Source organism: Lissotriton vulgaris, chromosome 7 (genome assembly GCF_964263255.1).
Source record: "Lissotriton vulgaris chromosome 7, aLisVul1.2, whole genome shotgun sequence".
NCBI classification, from domain to species: domain Eukaryota; kingdom Metazoa; phylum Chordata; class Amphibia; order Caudata; family Salamandridae; genus Lissotriton; species Lissotriton vulgaris.
The window spans coordinates 1,529,912,293-1,529,929,425 of NC_141695.1; the positions used below are offsets into that span (position 1 = coordinate 1,529,912,293).

The 17,133-nt window shown below is 46.4% G+C and overlaps 1 protein-coding gene across 4 annotated transcripts in view; it reads left to right on the forward strand.

The window, feature by feature from the left end:
- The window catches only part of SPNS1 (SPNS lysolipid transporter 1, lysophospholipid), a 254,229-nt gene that overhangs the window by 150,338 nt on the left and 86,758 nt on the right, over positions 1-17,133 (forward strand). For all 4 annotated transcript variants that reach the window (XM_086932408.1, XM_086932409.1, XM_086932411.1 and 1 more), the window contains 8 exons: positions 4,677-4,828; positions 4,940-5,006; positions 5,549-5,691; positions 6,702-6,854; positions 7,324-7,513; positions 8,699-8,764; positions 10,275-10,373; positions 13,690-13,861. In XM_086932408.1, the coding sequence (XP_086788534.1) occupies positions 4,677-4,828; positions 4,940-5,006; positions 5,549-5,691; positions 6,702-6,854; positions 7,324-7,513; positions 8,699-8,764; positions 10,275-10,373; positions 13,690-13,861 (1,042 nt within the window). The remainder of the gene's footprint in view (positions 1-4,676; positions 4,829-4,939; positions 5,007-5,548; positions 5,692-6,701; positions 6,855-7,323; positions 7,514-8,698; positions 8,765-10,274; positions 10,374-13,689; positions 13,862-17,133) is intronic.

Consider the following 17,133-nt stretch of genomic DNA (forward strand, 5'->3'; position numbering starts at 1 on the left):
CACAGCCCTAACTAAAACAGAAATACTGATGTAGTATGCTTAGGGAAGTAGGGAGCAATGCCCCATGAGCCAGCTCTGGACAAAGGATATTTGAGGGTCCAATCAACCCCCAGCACGATTGTGCTTCCTCCTTCGTCCGTGCTCCTTCGTCCGTGGAAGCCACGGACGAAGGAGGAAGCACAATCGTGCATTGCTCCCTCGCCTCGGGAATGCTTGTCGGACGATGTGGTTCAGCGGTTCATAGATGACCTTCTTCCGCGGTCGGTCCCCGAAGAGGCGCGGGCCTTATTGGACAAGCCGCTCACTGATGAAGAGTTGGGCACAGCCTTGGGTGAACTCAACCCCGGGAAGGCGCCGGGCCCGAACGGTTTCCCCTGTGAATTCTTTGAGATTCCACGTGCAACTGGGCCCCCGGCTGCGCCCGGTTATTGAGGAGGCGCGAGAGAGTGGGGTGCTCCCACCGGATTGGCAGAATGCAGAGGTAGTAGTCTTCCTGAAGCCGGGCCGACCCCCGGAGAGTCACGCGTCCTACCGCCCCATATCGCTACTCAATACGGAGGCCAAGGTGCTGGCCAAGGCCTTGGCTAACCGGCTGAAGCCTTACATTACGGACTTGGTGCACCCGGACCAGGCGGGCTTTATGCCCCGGAGGGCGACCCGGCACAATATCAGGCGGGCCCAGGTGACGATCTCTGCCTGGAGGAGCTTAGGTGAGCCGGCCGCACTATTGTTAGCGGATATGGACCGAGCCTTCGACTCCTTGAGTTGGACGTATTTATTTGCCTTGTTACAGCGCCTTAACTTGGGTCCTCGCTTTCTGACCTATGTACGGCTGTTATACACTAGTCCCACTGCGTCCGTGCATGTCGGTGGGGCGACTTCCCGGCGCTTTCCGGTTCTGAGGGGAACACGACAGGGGTGCCCCCTCTCCCCGTATCTGTTTGCGCTGGCTATGAAGCCATTGGCCGCGTGAGTGCGTATTGACGCCCAGCTCAGGGGCTTTCGGTGGTCCCCCAGCCTGACTGATAGGATAGCGCTATACGCAGATGATGTGCTGTTCTTCCTCACGGACCTGGATCGGTCTGGGCCATGGCTGCTGCGCATTCTGCAGATTTTCGGGGAATCCTCTGGTCTGTATGTGAACCCTAGTAAGTCCACCCTATTGGTGCTGGGTGACGGACAGAGGGCCGGCGTATGGGCGGCGGACCTACAATTGGCCACCATAGGGAAGAAGTTCCTGGGAGTCTATCTGTCTGAAAGCGCGGGAGTCTCCCAAAATCGCAACCTTGCCCCGTTCTGGGATCGCACGTGGGCGGATCTGAAGGTGTGGTCTCTTATGCCCTTGTCTATTTATGGGAGATCGGCCCTATTTAAAATGGTGGCACTCCTGCTGCTTATATACCAGCTGCAGAATCATCCATATCCCATCCCGCTGGTTTCAGCAGGTTAACTTGGCACTGGGTGGGTTTCTGTGGGAGGGGGGGACCGTGAGGGTGGCACTCCGGACATGCTTCTTGTCCACGTATGCAGGTGGTCTTGCCATGTCCGATATCCTGTCGTACTACCAGGCTGCGCACCTCTTAGTCCTTAATGATTGGTGGTACGGCGTCAGGGGTGATCCAGCCTATGCGGTGAAGCGTCACCTGATGGGCTCGTCATCTGCCCACACTCTGCTTTACTCAGTGCCGCTCCGGCGGGGCCTTCCCTCCACCACGCAGGTGGTCTTCTCTATCTGGCGGCAGGCGCTACGTAGGATGAAGTGGTGGAATGTCCTCACCCGGGAGACCCCGCTTTGGCGCAACGGCCGCTTGCCCCCCTTGGAGACCCTTCAAGGCTTTGGTGGCTGGGATGCTATTGGTATCTCCTCCTTGGGGGATGTCATGTCAGGTGATACCTTGAAGTCCTTTCGAGACCTACAGACCGAATTCGAGATGCCCCGTTCTCAATTCTATCGATTTCTCCAGTTCTGACATGCTTTGACGCCGTACTTGACAGACGTGGGCTCGCTCCTGGACTTTAGCCCACTTGAGGCCCAACTGTTCATGGGGGAACTCCCTGACAAAAAACTGCCCCGGGTATACCAGTCCCTGGTGTGACACTGCTCCCCTGATCTGCAGAGGCTGTGGCCGGCGTGGGTGGGGGATGTGAGGGAGTTAGAGGAGGAGGACTGGATGGAGGCCCTGGCGAGTCCTAGGGGGGCGGCTATTTCCACACGACTGAGACGCATACAATTCAAATACCTCCACCGTACATACTTCACTAGGGAGCGTCTATGGAAGGCGGGCATGATAAGTTCTCCAGACTGCCTGCGCTGCGGGTCTGAGGTGGGCACACTTTTACACACAACGTGGGGTTGTTCCGGTTTGCATAGGTTCTAGACTGGGGTCTTTCGGTGTCTCTGAGGTGTTGGCGTGGGAGCTGCCCAGGGATCCGAGATTGGCGCTACTGCATGTTATGGAAGGGGTAGGAGGGAATCGCTACAAACGTCACTTGCTGCTGCTTGGCCTCACCCTGGTCAAGCGTGCTATCGCTCGGGCCTGGAAGGCTCCATTGGCCCAGCCCCTGACTGCTTGGAAGAACGGCATGGACTTTTCAATGGGACTGGAGCAGCCCATATTCCTGGCCAGGGGGTGCCCCCGCAAGCATTTTCAAATCTGGAAACGATGGGCTGACTATAGGGGGCTGGACTTGGACCCTCCTCCGGAGAGTGATCTCCCTCCAGCACTTTTACTGTAGGGGGTGGTCGGAGTGTGTCGTGGGCGCCCAGATGGAACTGGTGTGCAATCAATGTATGTATTACTGCATTAACGTGGCCTGGGGTACGGCAACAGCGCAACCAGGGGGGTTGGGGGGATAGGGGTGGGGGGGTGTTTCTTTCATGTTCTATAAAAAGGCCACATTGTCTGTCTATGCTATATTCGTCTTGTTGATGTATGCATCAGACTCAGGTGCTCGGGCTGTGCATCTTTGTTGGTGCAGACTAAAAAAAATGTGTTTTAAAAAAAAAGATTGTTACTGAAATTGTGCCCAGTGGCATGGTTTGAACAAGAACAATAGTTTCCCCTGCCCTTATGTCTGCATTAAAAGATAGCTATACCTGAGTAGTATGGAGCTCCCCATACACCTTCCTTACTCATGACACTGCTGTCTTAATATTAGCTATGCGTTTACTTACGAGCCTTTATTCTTCTTGCTTTTGTTTCCCTATCTGTATCTCTTCCCCTCATCTCTTTACTACCTATCTTTCTTTCTCCAACCTAGCTACTTTCTCTCGCTGACCACTCTCTCCCTCATTCTTAATTCCTTTCTGTCTATTTTACCTTTTTCTCTCTTCTACCTTCATCATCTCAGCTCCTTTTTCTTCTGTGTCCTACGCTCTGTCTCTCCCATCTCAGTTCAATCTCCCTATCCCCTACATCATTTCCACTTTCAATTCTATATTTGTCTTTGCTTCTCTTTCATCTCCTTCCTTAATTTCTTGTATGCTCCTTTTCCTACTCTTCTATGCCTTTTACTTGTTCTCTTCTCATCTTCTCTCTTTCTAGCTCTTTTCCCTACTTGCTACCTTTAATTTGTGTCTTTCTTTTCTCTCATTAAGTTCCCTTTGTTTCTTGTTCATTCCACTTTCCACTGAAACTCTAGAGCTCTTCCTCCATAGCTGCTGCTTCCTTCCCATTTTACTTTGTATTGTTTTTGTCCTAATGTTTTCTCATATTTTTCTTCTGTTCTTTGTCTTTCGGGTTCTTTTATCTTCTTTTTCCTCTCTCATCTTTGTCCACTATTTTCTCTGACGATTAGATTTAAAAACTAACAAGTTCTAGATGTTTGTACTATGCATAATTTCAAATAAAGTGTTTGAAATATAAAAATACAGAACACCGTGCTTCCTTCTTTATTATTCAATTATTAAACTACTTTAATCGAATAATTCAACTTATTGTAAAAGACTCAGTAAATGGTGCAGGAGCTGCATAGGGGCATGGGGCGGGGCACCAGGAAGACACATGGCTCGACAGGGAGTGGGTTGTTCTCCACCCCTACCTTTTCCACCTGTGCTTGGTTTCTGTGTGCGCTCGGACCGGTGTGACTGGCTTGGAGTAAGCTATTCCTGCTTGCAGGATAGAAGTAGAGAGGTCTTTGGGCAAAGCTGCCTTTCAGCCCCATGCTCTCCTTATGCCCGGTGCTATTTCTGCAGGAGAAGTCGGTAGGGTGAAGCTGCATATCCATGCCGGGCTCTGCTGATTCTTAGTGTTTTTGCTGTGGATTGGTCGGGAGATGCCTGGCAGAGGAGGCTGGGGAAGCATAGACAGCAAATACTGTGGTTCAGCACGGGCGGGAGTTGTGGTGGGCTCCTGCGTTCCTACCATTGCCGTCACCACCTCTCCTCTTGTTTCACCATGTGCGGTGTATCTGGGCCTGGAATTATGGAGTCCTATATTTGTGACCCAGTATTGTCAGGTCCAGTATTTGTGCAGCCGACCAGGGAACATTGGGCTACTAAGAATCAGCTGGAACAGTATTAGTGCCGCCCCCCCTCAAAACCTCACCAGCAATACCACTGCGGGCCAAACCAAACAAAACATTCATTAGAGCTAACTCATCTCTCTGTGGCCCTTTGCTAATTGTTGTAGGGAGCTTCTTATTCATCACTTGTTGCACCTTTTTTCTATTTTCAGCACTTCTGGCTCCTTCTGCTCACCAGGGGGCTAGTGGGTGTTGGTGAGGCCAGCTACTCTACCATTGCTCCCACCATCATTGCTGACCTCTTTGTTTCTGACCAGCGCAGCCGCATGCTGACCATTTTCTACTTCGCTATCCCGGTGGGAAGGTGAGTGGTACTGAAGAGTTATAATGAAAAGGGGCAAGGTCTCAGAGTAGTGGAGACAGAATGTGATGGTGACTAGTCTCCCCTCATGGACTTTCTTCATCTCACTTTCAGTGGCCTGGGATATATTGTGGGCTCACAGGTGAAGGCGGCCACCCAAGACTGGCATTGGGCTCTCCGGGTAAGTCTTTTATCATCACGTGTCCTGTCTCTTATTGTGCTATCGCCTTGCAAATGGAGAGTTTTATAAGATTTTAAAGGCCATAAATGGAATGGGGTGCTTGAAATGTTTGAGCCTATTGGCTGGCACGTTTGTAGTCTAAGCAGTTAAGGTTGAAAAGTGTGGTAACGGAGATTTTTTTTTTTTTTTTTTTGCTGTGTGTCATGAAAAGCTCTACAGAGTCCCTTTTCATTTCAAACTTTAAATGTCAAAGTTAAATTGTATAAATCCACTAGCTGTCTACAGTAGGCTGTGGAATCCACTTTTAATAGGCTGTTTTGAGGAAGATAACATTTTGCATGTTGGGGTCACTAATCTGAAACTTGCACATTAAGATTATGAAAAATCACTACCCCAGTGAAATGAGTTATATCTGCCCTTCCCTACTATACCCACCGTCTCTTGCCTTAGGCTGGCCAGACAGTCTTCCAGAGGTAATGGACTGGACTGTGCAATAAAGTAAGTCCCTTTTAGCTTATACTATATATTTTTTTCTGTTGTAGGTGACTCCTTCATTTGGCCTCGTGGCTGTACTTTTATTGGTTTTCGTAGTAAAAGAGCCGCCCCGAGGAGCAGTGGAGCGCAAAACGGACAGGACCCTTGTCCATACCTCCTGGTGGGCTGACGTTAAATCCCTCATAAAGAAGTGAGTGCAGGCTGCCACAGTGACTAATCTATGCATGTGTTTGGCATGTGTTGGCTACCTGGTGTATGTTAATACAATGTTTAGTTTGTGCTGTGCTGCATGCTTTCTTGTGGTACATCACTTCTGGTCTGACAAGCGCCCCATGTTGTATTGATAGAGTAAAACGATGTGTCCTTGTTGTTGTGGCTCTGCCCAGTGTTATGAGGTGTGTCGTGTGCTATACGTTCTTTGGTGCAGAAAGTAAACTTTGCTGTACAGTCCGTGGTTTGCAAGTACTTTGGTATGCAGTAAAAAGTAACCCTGTGCTCTTATGCATGGTAACGTTAAAACATTGTCTTAGTTCATCAGTCCATGGTGTTTGACTTATTATCAGGGACAAGATCAGTGGCACATGTCCTTAGATTTTGTGACGTGTGGTGCTTGCTCTTGGGTAGGTCGTGAAGTAGCATTCTGGTGATCAGCAACATGAATATGACCCATTTGTACTATAGAGTATTATATGTCTGTCTTGTGGGGAAACAACATTGCTGAAACCATGGAAATTACTGTTATTTTTCATTCGGTCGGAAGATTATTTTTCTGATCCGCTACTAACAACTTCTCTTTTGTCATTGGAAAAACAAAAACATTAATTGAAAGCTACAAATTATCTTAGATGCAGTAACTTTTTTAACAGATATTTTTTACATAAGTTTATCATCTGTCTTCTCTGGATTGAAAGCTGTATATTGGGCCAGTTCATCTGGGCTGAGTATGAACCTGAGTATGCTGCCATGTAAGGTCTCACCACAGTCAGTGAGTCAACAGAATGCTTTGATTCTCTTAGAGTCTCTGTTAATGTGCTCCTTCTGTGCTTGATCTTCCGGTGATGCATTTTCGGTGTTTTTATGTTTGTGCAATAGAAATACCTGTTCTTTAGTGTACTTCCATGCTTATTCTCTGGCAAAACCTATGTTGCAGTTCATTGACCTCATAGCAATAACACACCCATCTCCCTCTTCTTCTTGCAGCCGTAGCTTTGTCCTGTCTACTTTCGGCTTCACAGCAGTGGCCTTCGTCACCGGTTCGCTGGCTCTTTGGGCTCCTGTCTACTTGTTGCGTTCCCGAGTGGTACTGGGCACGAAAGACCCATGCACAGGGACTGTGTGCAATGCCGATGACAGGTGAGCATTTTCTAGGATGAAGATGTGACAGAGGCGAACAAACCACCTTTTCATGGGTTAAGTGTGCAGTGCTGACAGAAATGTTTCCTTCCTACGTGCCAGCACTTTCAGTTGAGTGATGAAAGACACAGGATTTGTATGCTGTCATAAATTAGCCAGAGGGAAGGCTGCTGGAAGAGATGTAGTAACAGTGGCAGGGAGGCTTGTAAGAATAGAAGACAGGATGAACAGTGTGTCGTTTTGCTTACGGGCAGGATGCCAGTATATGGAGATTAAATCCTTAGATTATTTTAGTGATTGGCTTAACTGGGTTTATGTTGTTCGTCCAACACACAGTAGAATCGGTGGTGAAAAGGCTGTGAAACTAAATACTGCCTAGTCTGCATTGTCTCCATTTGTGCTTACCCTTCCTCTTAATGCTACCCTGCTTCTCCCAAGGTTTCCTCTAATGCCTTTCTCTCCTTCGCAGTTTGATCTTTGGCATCATTACTGTTTTGACGGGGCTGCTGGGTGTTGGTGCAGGTGTGGAAATCAGCAAGTGGTACCGAAAGAGGAACCCCCGTTCTGACCCACTAGTCTGTGCTGCAGGACTACTTGGATCTTCTCCCTTCCTGTTCTTGGCAGTGGCCTGTGCTGGCAGCAGCACCATTGCTACTTACGTGAGTGTGAATTTGGCTGGGAAATGTTGGGTGAGTGGGTGCTGGCAGAGCTAGCAGCGGCGGCTCCTCAGCTAAGGTGGAGGAGCGTCACCCCACAGGAAAAATGAAATAACACCACGTTATTATCATTTTATTTCTCCAAATTGGTTCTATTTATGTGCGTGCGGAGGGGTTGGGGGTGTAGGGGGTTGGGGATCTGGGCTGCTAACAGACCAGGGGGAGGAGTGGTGGGTACTTTTTGAGTGTGCATAACTGTTTGGCCAGCCATCTTGGGCCGGTCAAACAGTTATGCGCACATAGCATGTTTTCAAACCGGTTGTATTGCACAGCCTGGGTGGAGAACATGCACAAGCTCTCAGTCCCTGTCTGAGCTCGAACCACTGTGCTTAGACCAATCACAACGCTGCTGTCATGCTGGTGACAGCAGCGTCGTGATTGGCTTAGGGGAGTCTGGGATCCTGTGTGCTTCCTGTTTCCTGGTCAGACAGAGGAGAGGCGACCAGCAGGCAAGTGGATTTCTCTTTTTTTTGTTTAACCCAGCCACCCTACCAAAATAGCCACGTAGCGGCCGCTACAGAGAGCACCTAGCTGATTGACGGGTTTAAATGGGCACAGTGGAGGACAACTGTGCAGGAGCTGCTCAGTTAGCCTCGACCAGAGTGAAATATTGGCCTTGGGGACAGAGGAAAATGTTCGATGCAGAAGCAGCATAGTTAGGAATATGTTAAAGTTTGAGTGGTGGTGTCGATTGAGGGCTGCACTAGTGGTACATAAAAGAATGTGTGATGGTCCAAGGATAATGTATAGTTGTAGAGGATGAAGTGCTGGGTCATCTACACAAGTTTGTGATAAAACATTTCAAGTCATTGTGAATGTGATGTAGAGTATAAGAGTAATACGCCTTGTGGTCATGTTAGGTAACTGAAAGCGAGCAGTCCTTCCCAGTACCATGCCCACTTTTGATTACCAGGGTTTGATCATCAAATTCGGAATCTTTTATTTTTTGCATGGTCTCTTTCATCCGCCACCATGTTACATCTAAACTGGATCTGCTTCTCCTTGGAATGTGGGTGATAAAGCCCTTGAAGATAGTTTGTGGGCACCATATGTTTAAAGGGTAACAATCTCTGGTGAAGCCTACAATGTCAGTAACCAATATGTCTATTGCCTTTTCTCAATTTTCAGGTTTTTATCTTCATTGGAGAACTTCTTTTGTCTATGAACTGGGCTATTGTGGCTGATATTCTGCTGGTTGGTATTTATTCCCTCATGTTTTCTTCTTCCAGTAGCTGTAAGCTAGGAATACATTTTTTTAAACTCCATACACCATTACCACCTGGTTGTTCTTTGTGTCCCATTTCACCTGTCGAACTACTCCTTGCTTCCAGAAGTCCTGTCTGTAACCGGCCCTCACCTGAACATAACATTGATTCACAGGACCTCCAAGTGTCACCTCTGAAGGGGTCTTGCAGCTTTGTTGTTACCGTTTAAAAATCCATGATATACATTTTCATATACTGCACCTGGAATTGAACAGTGTGTTCTAAGTTTGACCTGCGGTGGCCTTTGCACAGTGGTAAAATTACTTTTTAACATCTTTTCAATACACCTTGTATTTCACAATAAAGCACCCTGCTTTGAAAGCTGGTTCATGTCGTAGTGCAATCTAGTTCGGGGTTCACATGTTGCTATGGCAGTTCTGTACTCTTTACAAGTTCAGCAGCCCACTCTGAGCACTGAAGTATACATTTTGTGGCGTGGAATTTCAAAATCACTTCATTTTCTTTGCTATTGGCCTGTTTACTATGTATGATCTGAAGTGATCACCCCGCTCTTAATTCTTTTTCATTTCAACCCTTCCCAGGAGCCCACTGTGTTTTGAGCCTGTTGTAAAATTAGCCTTGCTTTATCCTTGTTTCCCGCATCAATGAGGGTACCCTCTCTTCACACCCATCTCTAAATGATTGATTACAAATTTGAACCCCATACAAATCCTCAAAGACCGCTAGACTGCTCAAAAGCGGTCTTTAATCCCCAGTTTCTGATGTGTAGTTATTGCTCCATATGTATGATTGATCACACGTTGCCATTTGAAATTTCCCCAGATCTATGTTTTTACTTAGCTCTCCATACAAAAAAGATTCAACAGCACTTAGTGCAACTGAAATCCTTTCTTATACTTGCTAAAGGGGCCTTTGACCTGGAGTGTCCAACATGGGCCCAGACAGGCCATATATTTAGTCTACCAACATCCGATACAGTGAAACTAATTCAACAAAATTTTGTGTGAATTCAGCTCTCCTCAACCTACAATAGAATCACTAACCTTACGGAGACAGAGATTGGCAATGCTTGCGTCCCTGTGCATGTCTCCCTCCAAATAATTGCAGATTGAATTTAACCTGGGGAGGTTGATTGAGCGACACTTATCTTAAATGGGGCTTTCTCGTCATTGAAAGGTCCTTATTGACAGATGGGTTCGAGAATACTCTTGTACATGGTACCCTTCTTCCTCAGTGCTTGGCAGACCAGCTTGATTAGCACATCATGATAAAAGGTACATTCTCTTGGCTGGGATCTGTCTTAGAGACTGTTTATACTATATCATGTTGGAAATTTGTTTCTTCAGAGAAGACCTATGTCACTATCCGTAAAAACAGTGGAAAAGGCCAGAAATGAACATTTACCAAGTCAATACATATTTTCTGGTTTTATTTTCTTTTAGGTTTTTATAGGATCCTTTTTCTGTTTTCTCTTACAGTATGTTGTGATTCCTACACGGCGCTCTACTGCTGAAGCCTTCCAGATAGTTATATCTCATCTCCTTGGAGATGCCACCAGCCCCTATTTAATCGGAGTGGTAAGTTTTATAGTGTCAAACTCACATCCCCGATTTTGCTGGGGTCTCTGATGGTAGGTTAGTCCTGTGCTTCAGCATAGAGGTAAGACACACGAACAAGGGGGTCTAAGTAAAGTGGAGGGCATTATCATCTTGAAGGTGAGTGATCTGCAAATGTACTCCTTAGTTTATGAAGCTGGCGCTTTATGTGATATACCAAAAATTGTATGTAACATGTAGAGAGTCCAGGAGTTTCCTTATGAGTGGACATGGCTTGCTATGCAATCCCAAAGTGCTCTGTTAGGAGGTAGTGTGTTTGAGCAGCATTAGACTTAACACTGAGAGAAGTGAAAGACATTTGCAGATACACACAATGGTTAATAAATGACAACACATCTCAAGAAGTAGATGCACACCAATTTATAAAAAATAGCAAGTATCTTTATATTTGTTTAGGCATCATAAAAAAATCGTTCAGGAAAAGTTTTCAAATATAAATTCTTTTCACTTTAAAAAGTGGACACAATGCAATTTTTGAGTTCTGCAATGTTGTCCTATGGAAGGAAGAACATGTTCTGCAAACAGGTGCTGTACATACCCATACAGGATCAATCCCCAGGAGTTAAGGTGAGTGGTTGGCAAGGACCAAGGCAGCACCAGCAGTACACCACCAGCGGCACGAGGGTCACTGGGTGCAGTGTGCAAAACCGCGTTGGGAGCCCAATGCGTTTCTCTGGACATTGGTCTTTGTGAAAAGAGCCTGCAGGCTGTGACTGAGAGACCAGTTGAGTGAAGCAACGGGTGGGTGGCGGCAGGAGGATATTCAAGCCTTGTGATTCTCTGGCCTGGGGGTGACCGGTGTAGAGGTGTCTTAAGGCTTCGAGTTTTCTTACCAGGAGCAGTCTCAGTTAAGGGGGACTGCATTCAGAGTCTTCAGGTGATGTTGGGAGTCCACAAGGGGTGAAACAACACTGGTCTCTTAACTCGGGCGGGGTTGTTGGCAACTGTGGCCTTCTTCAACTCTGGCAGGAGGTAACTGGTGCAGTGGTGGCTTAGGTTGTCAGGTTTTGACGGCTATTGAGGCTTCAGAGTCCTCTATTCAGGGTTTCTTCTGAACAGGTCTGCTTTTCACTGGAGGTCTTTATTGAATGCAGGTAGTTCTTCCTGGTTCTGGATGCGCACGGCTGTAGGACGAGTCAACTTTGGCACAGAGCTGATGGAGAATGGCAGACAGGTCAGCTGGGCTAGGCCAGGCCAGGTGCTCTCTTCTACTTTCGCAGCCCTACATGTCCTCCCTCTTCATAGGTTGTCAGAATCTGCTTCTCTGGTGCTAAGGACTCCCCTAAATACTGAATCTAGGGGCGTTATGGAAGTGTAGGGTAGTAGCCAGTGGGCTACTGACCCTTGGGGTCACTTTGCAACCTATATGACCACTTCCACTAGGACCTGGGCATAACCCTATCCCAGATTTCCTAAGAATGCCATTACAAAGATGCTACTTCTGAAAATTTTTACCCACTTCTCAGTAGCACACCTTACAGGGTGGTACTAGCCTGGAGGTGGCACCCTTACCTGACTAACTAATTCTCCCCCTGTCCATCTGCAGGGGGGTCATTGACAAAGGGGTCGGCTTTCTCTCCTTTGAGGGGGAGCCAGGTTCACATTTCGAAGGCGACAGCCTTTTGAGGCTTGCCAACCAAGGAAGGCTAATCAGTAGGTCAGCCTGTAGAATGGGGTTTAACACCCTCTTCTCGGACAGACTTTTGTTCTGGGTCTCCTTAGAGCAAAGACTTTTGCACTAGGAGGCCAGAACAGTTTCTCTAGTGGCAGGCTTACAGTAACCAGTCAGCAAGCACCCCAGAGGCTGGTAGGTTTTCAGGGGGCACTTCTAAAGTGGCCCCTGGGTACGTGTGTTGGTAAATGTAACACTGGCATCAGTGTGGGGTTGCCAATACAAGAATTTTGATAGCAACATCTCTATTGTCAGTGAAGCCCTCGTGTAGCTGGGGAACACATTTTCACCAGTGTCCAGCACATGGTCTAAACTGGCTTCCCTGGTCACGTGTACTGGCAGTAAAGGAACCGACCAGCACTGGGGCATATCTGGTCATGCAGGTATGCCCTTGCATGTACAACTAAGCACCCTGCCTTAGGACTGTCAGACCTGCTGTATGTCTGACTTACAAGTATCACATGCAGTAGTAGGAGACATAGCACACAGGAATGTGTGACGTCATCTTTTCACTTTTGTCTGCACCAAGACATGCAGCCTGCAATAGCAATCTTGCATGTGATTGTTGAGGGGTCCCTTAGGTTAGCACAGTTCCTGCTGCAGCTCTTAAAGGGCCCTCTTTCTTTCCGCAGGCCCTAGGTACCAAGGTACCATTTACTGGGTACTTAAAGAGGGCGCTAAGGGTTTTGCCAGTTGGGGGAACAATTGTACAGTTTTGGGAAAGAGCTCTGGCCACCTGGTTAGCAGGAACCCAGTGCACTTTCAGCCGAAATCACATCTTCTTTTACCAGGCATAAAGTGGGGGTGACCATGTCAAAATGGGGCCCTTTCCTACACTTGGTTTCTACTTTACCCAGTTCACACATATCACTGAACAAGGACTTTTGTGCCCAGTCGGGAAACTCAATTTCTATACACAAATGTGAGAATAAAGTCTTTCCAAGATCTAACATTTTGGCCATGTATGCGGCTGTCTAACCAGAAACACTTTATACTACCTGTTCACAAATGAAGATCACTCACCTTCACATGGCCTGCAAGCCTGCTGCTGTGATCTAATTTGCAGTGATACTATGACATTACCCTTACATTTTTCCCCTCCTCATGTCCCCCCTTCCTGTGCCTTTCTGCCCCTTGAGATTCATTCCTGTATCGGCTAATCCATTGTGTGTATCCAAACTGGTGATCCTGCTTCTCGATTTCTTAATTTTTGCTTGGATGCTTTCAGGACAGGAGTGGCTTTATTAGTTAAAGTGTTAAGAAGCGGGTTAGATGGACAAAGATTTGTGATTGTACTAACTGGAATCCTGGTTTCCTACCATTACCCACTTTTTCTCTGCTGCCTGCCTATCCCATATTAACTTTTCTTCATTCTTCCCTTTTCATCAGTCTCTTCTTCACTGAAATTGCTCTCCCCTGCGCATCTGTCTCTGCACCGTCTCCACGCTTTTTCTCTCCTACACCCTCTCTCCTCTACTGTTGCCAGTCCACCAATCCTAATATGCTGCTTATGATGCTTCATCCCTTAAACTCTTCTCATTTTTCTGTATGTCCTGTCTGATGGCTTTCAAATCTCACTACAGTCCAACCACTGTTCCTTTACAGATCTCTGATCAGATCAGGAAGGGGAAGCCGACTTCTTACCTCTGGGAGTTCCGCAGCCTGCAGTATGCCCTAATGCTCTGCGCCTTTGTTGGGGTCATTGGTGGGGCCTTCTTCCTTGCCACTGCATTCTTCATAGAGAAAGATCGCACAAAGGCTGAGCTATATGCACGAGGTAATTATGTGTTGATTTTGAGCAGACTGGGATGAGTAAGAGTGGGGTACGTTTCCGAGTGGGGTACGTTTCCAATTGTAACACAGGGTATTGGTGTCTTTCTTGGAGGGGGATCCCACACCAGTGTAGGTCTCAACCATGGTGTCTGTATTAATACACTTAAATATTTATTGTATGTCAAAGGTAAACGCCTCTTTCAAAAATGGTTGATTTCGCATTGTCTGAAGACATTTTTGTATTTTTTTTTTAAACTGCCATTACAAATAATTAGAATAAAATCGACTTTCAATTTTCTCCTTAAAACGAGAACATGCAAGAAATTTGAATTGCTAGTTTGAAGAGTCATTAAAGTAGAATGTTTCAACAACATTTGAAGGATGTAATCCCCTGCAGAATCCCTGAGTGCAACACAGTGCTAGAGCTCATTTTTGTGTCTGTTGGAGCAAGTATCCGAAATACTGGGCTTCTGGCCCTTCATTCATTTTTGCATAAGAATATATATTTTGTTGAAACAGTAAAGGCTGTTTTTTTCTGTCACTAAGCGTTATTCTTAAATATTTTTAAATTTGTACTTCCCACAAGCATAGATTTGTCATTCTTTTCAGCTATTTCATTCATCCACTGGAGGTCTTTTTTGATAGATTGCCTGCTGCCATGTACAGTAGGGGTAGGTGGAATTTGCTTAATCGCGTTACGCAAATCTCCCGAAACGGTAAAAAAATCTCTGCGAACACGCGGAATTGCTTGTTTGTGATGCTTTTTTCCTGTTCGCCATTGCTGTTTGCGTGCTCGGGGGCAAATATCTCGCAAACACACATTTTGAAAACACGAACAAGCAAAAAAGTAGCGAAACACAGAATTCTGTCAATTTCACGGTCTCCGCGGAACGCAAAATTCCGCAAATTCCACGAGCGGAATGGAATTTACCGCCCAGGCCTAATGCACAGTAGGGATTTCGCTTGCATATTGGACAGTGAAAGGGCTTTTTGTTTTTTGTGGAACGACTTTTTGATGACTAGTGAGGCAAAGAGACATGCAGCTGTTGCCATTACCTCAGTCTTTATTGAACAACCTTCTGACAAACATTAGTGGTTTCTTACATTTTCTCCTTACTTCCTCCAAAGCTTACAATGGCAACAGAGCATTAACCTTGAGGAGATCCAGGAATTTGCACAGTTGGAACCCAGCAACAATGAACCCTGGCCTCATGGGATGGCCTGGTATTCACTTATGCTTACTCTTTTTTGTGGTGCAGGAGCACCCACCTCTGTAGCTCAGTTTTCAGTAGACTTCTGTTTTCAGATATGTGTTGCCTGTTATATTACTTTGAGGATCCATTTGTCAACAGGAAAGTTGGGAAATTCGGTAGTGTCATGCACATGACATGTCTGGCTCGTGTATTTCAAACTGATCTGTTAAAATTAGATAATATATGTCGATTTTCGTCTAATCTTTCACGAGATCCGAAATTTCTTCAACCAACTTGGAGTAAATGAGTGCACATTCTCATATTTAGGTGGAGGTGGTCCTTAGAGGAAGTCTGTCATCCTTTTGTGAACTATATAATGAAACGTTTTTTAGCAGAAACTTAACATCACCCTGTTAATCAGTATTATTTTTGTTTCTTCATGCATCTGAATTCTGGGCTACAGAATAGGCAAGATACTTGACGGTTTATGATTTAAATATTTACACTGAGATCCCAGTTTTATACCTAATTCAGTTGCACACTTGAGTCAGTTGATCAGCCGAGCAGTAATACAACTTATTGGAGACTAGGAGGCTGCCATTGTATAGTTTTTCTGCATCACTTTCATTTAATTCTTGCTACTCTTCCTGCCCTTGGAAAAATCAACAAATCTATGTGTAGTTCAACTGGCACATTTCTTTTGTTGTACTAAAGTGTGCAGCACCACAGTTTTATTAACTGCAATTTGCCCCATTTGAGAAAACGCAGTCTTCCCCACTTATCAAGTTTGGGAGATGGAAAGAATGATTTACATTGTGCTCTTTTCATGAATAGTTTTATTATTGGCTTGTGGTGCAAAATTACCAAATAATCTTCAGTAGCCCAGTGTATTTTTCCTTGTACTGCAGCATTTTAGTTTTTAACAAATTCAATTTGAGGCTCTCTATGCATTAGCACCCTTCAGTGGTGCCCTGTATCACAGGCACTAATTTGATAAGTCAAAGTAAGTAGTATGTCATTCTCAATGCCATCAGCTGCTTCTGCACACCCACAGCCACTGGGAAAGAAATCTGGTTTGTGCATTGACTGGTGAATAGGAGTTCGATTCCAAAAGTGTATAGTGCAGGTGGGGTTGGGACAAACCTGGTTCGGGACTCTTATTAGTGCTGAATCATTTGTTGTCCATTTCTTTTTTTCCTTTTATCCATTTTATTTGTTTTTCAGACAGTGAGAAAGTATTGCATAGTCATACAATTAAAAAGCGTAGACATAGCTTGCTGGGTACATAACTAGTATTGAGGCAACATTACACGTAATAAGGGTAAGGACAAAGTTCACTGACTATCTATGAAGCATGTCGGGGGGGGGCAAGTCGCTCCCAGATAAGGTGTGTCTACTTGTGAGGGTACCGAAAGGAAGAATGATCGGGGGAAAACTAGTTACTAACATGGGTACCAAACCGGTGTTGGTGACTGGGGGAGTAAGATGGGGGGGGGGGAGCCAGAGTGCGGTAGTGTTCACTGAGTAGCTGGTGCTATAAGCCTAGGCAAGAGGAAGTGCTTTATGATTCTGCAGGGGGGTGAAGCTGCAGGGCATTTGCGCGCAGAGAGTGGCGATCTCAGGAAGGCAGGATGACCGCGGCCCCTAGGGAGGCTGCTCAAAGAGACATCAGGTGGGCCTTGTGACTGCGGAGGTGTAGTGTCATGATCAGTAGTCTGTCGGAAGCGCAAAAGTAGCATGGCCCATTCAGGGGAGATAAGGCATTGGCACACTCTAGGCACCTCCTCCTATCAAAGGACTTTTTTCTCTGCAGCGCCTCACTTATGTACTGCTCCTAACCAAACTGCGAGGGGGGGGGGAGCTCAGGTGCTCGCCAGTGCAGTGTGATGCCGCGTTTTGCTAGAAGGGGGGCCAGTGCTGCAAACCGCGATTGGACCTTGTAGTGTTTCCTTCATTGGAATATTCCTAACAAGCAGGCTTCCCAGGAAGATATGTTGGGAAGCTCAGTGACCTTGCGCTGTGTGGCATGGATGGTGCTCCAATAGTGCTGCAGGACAGGGCAGACACAGAACATATGGAGGAA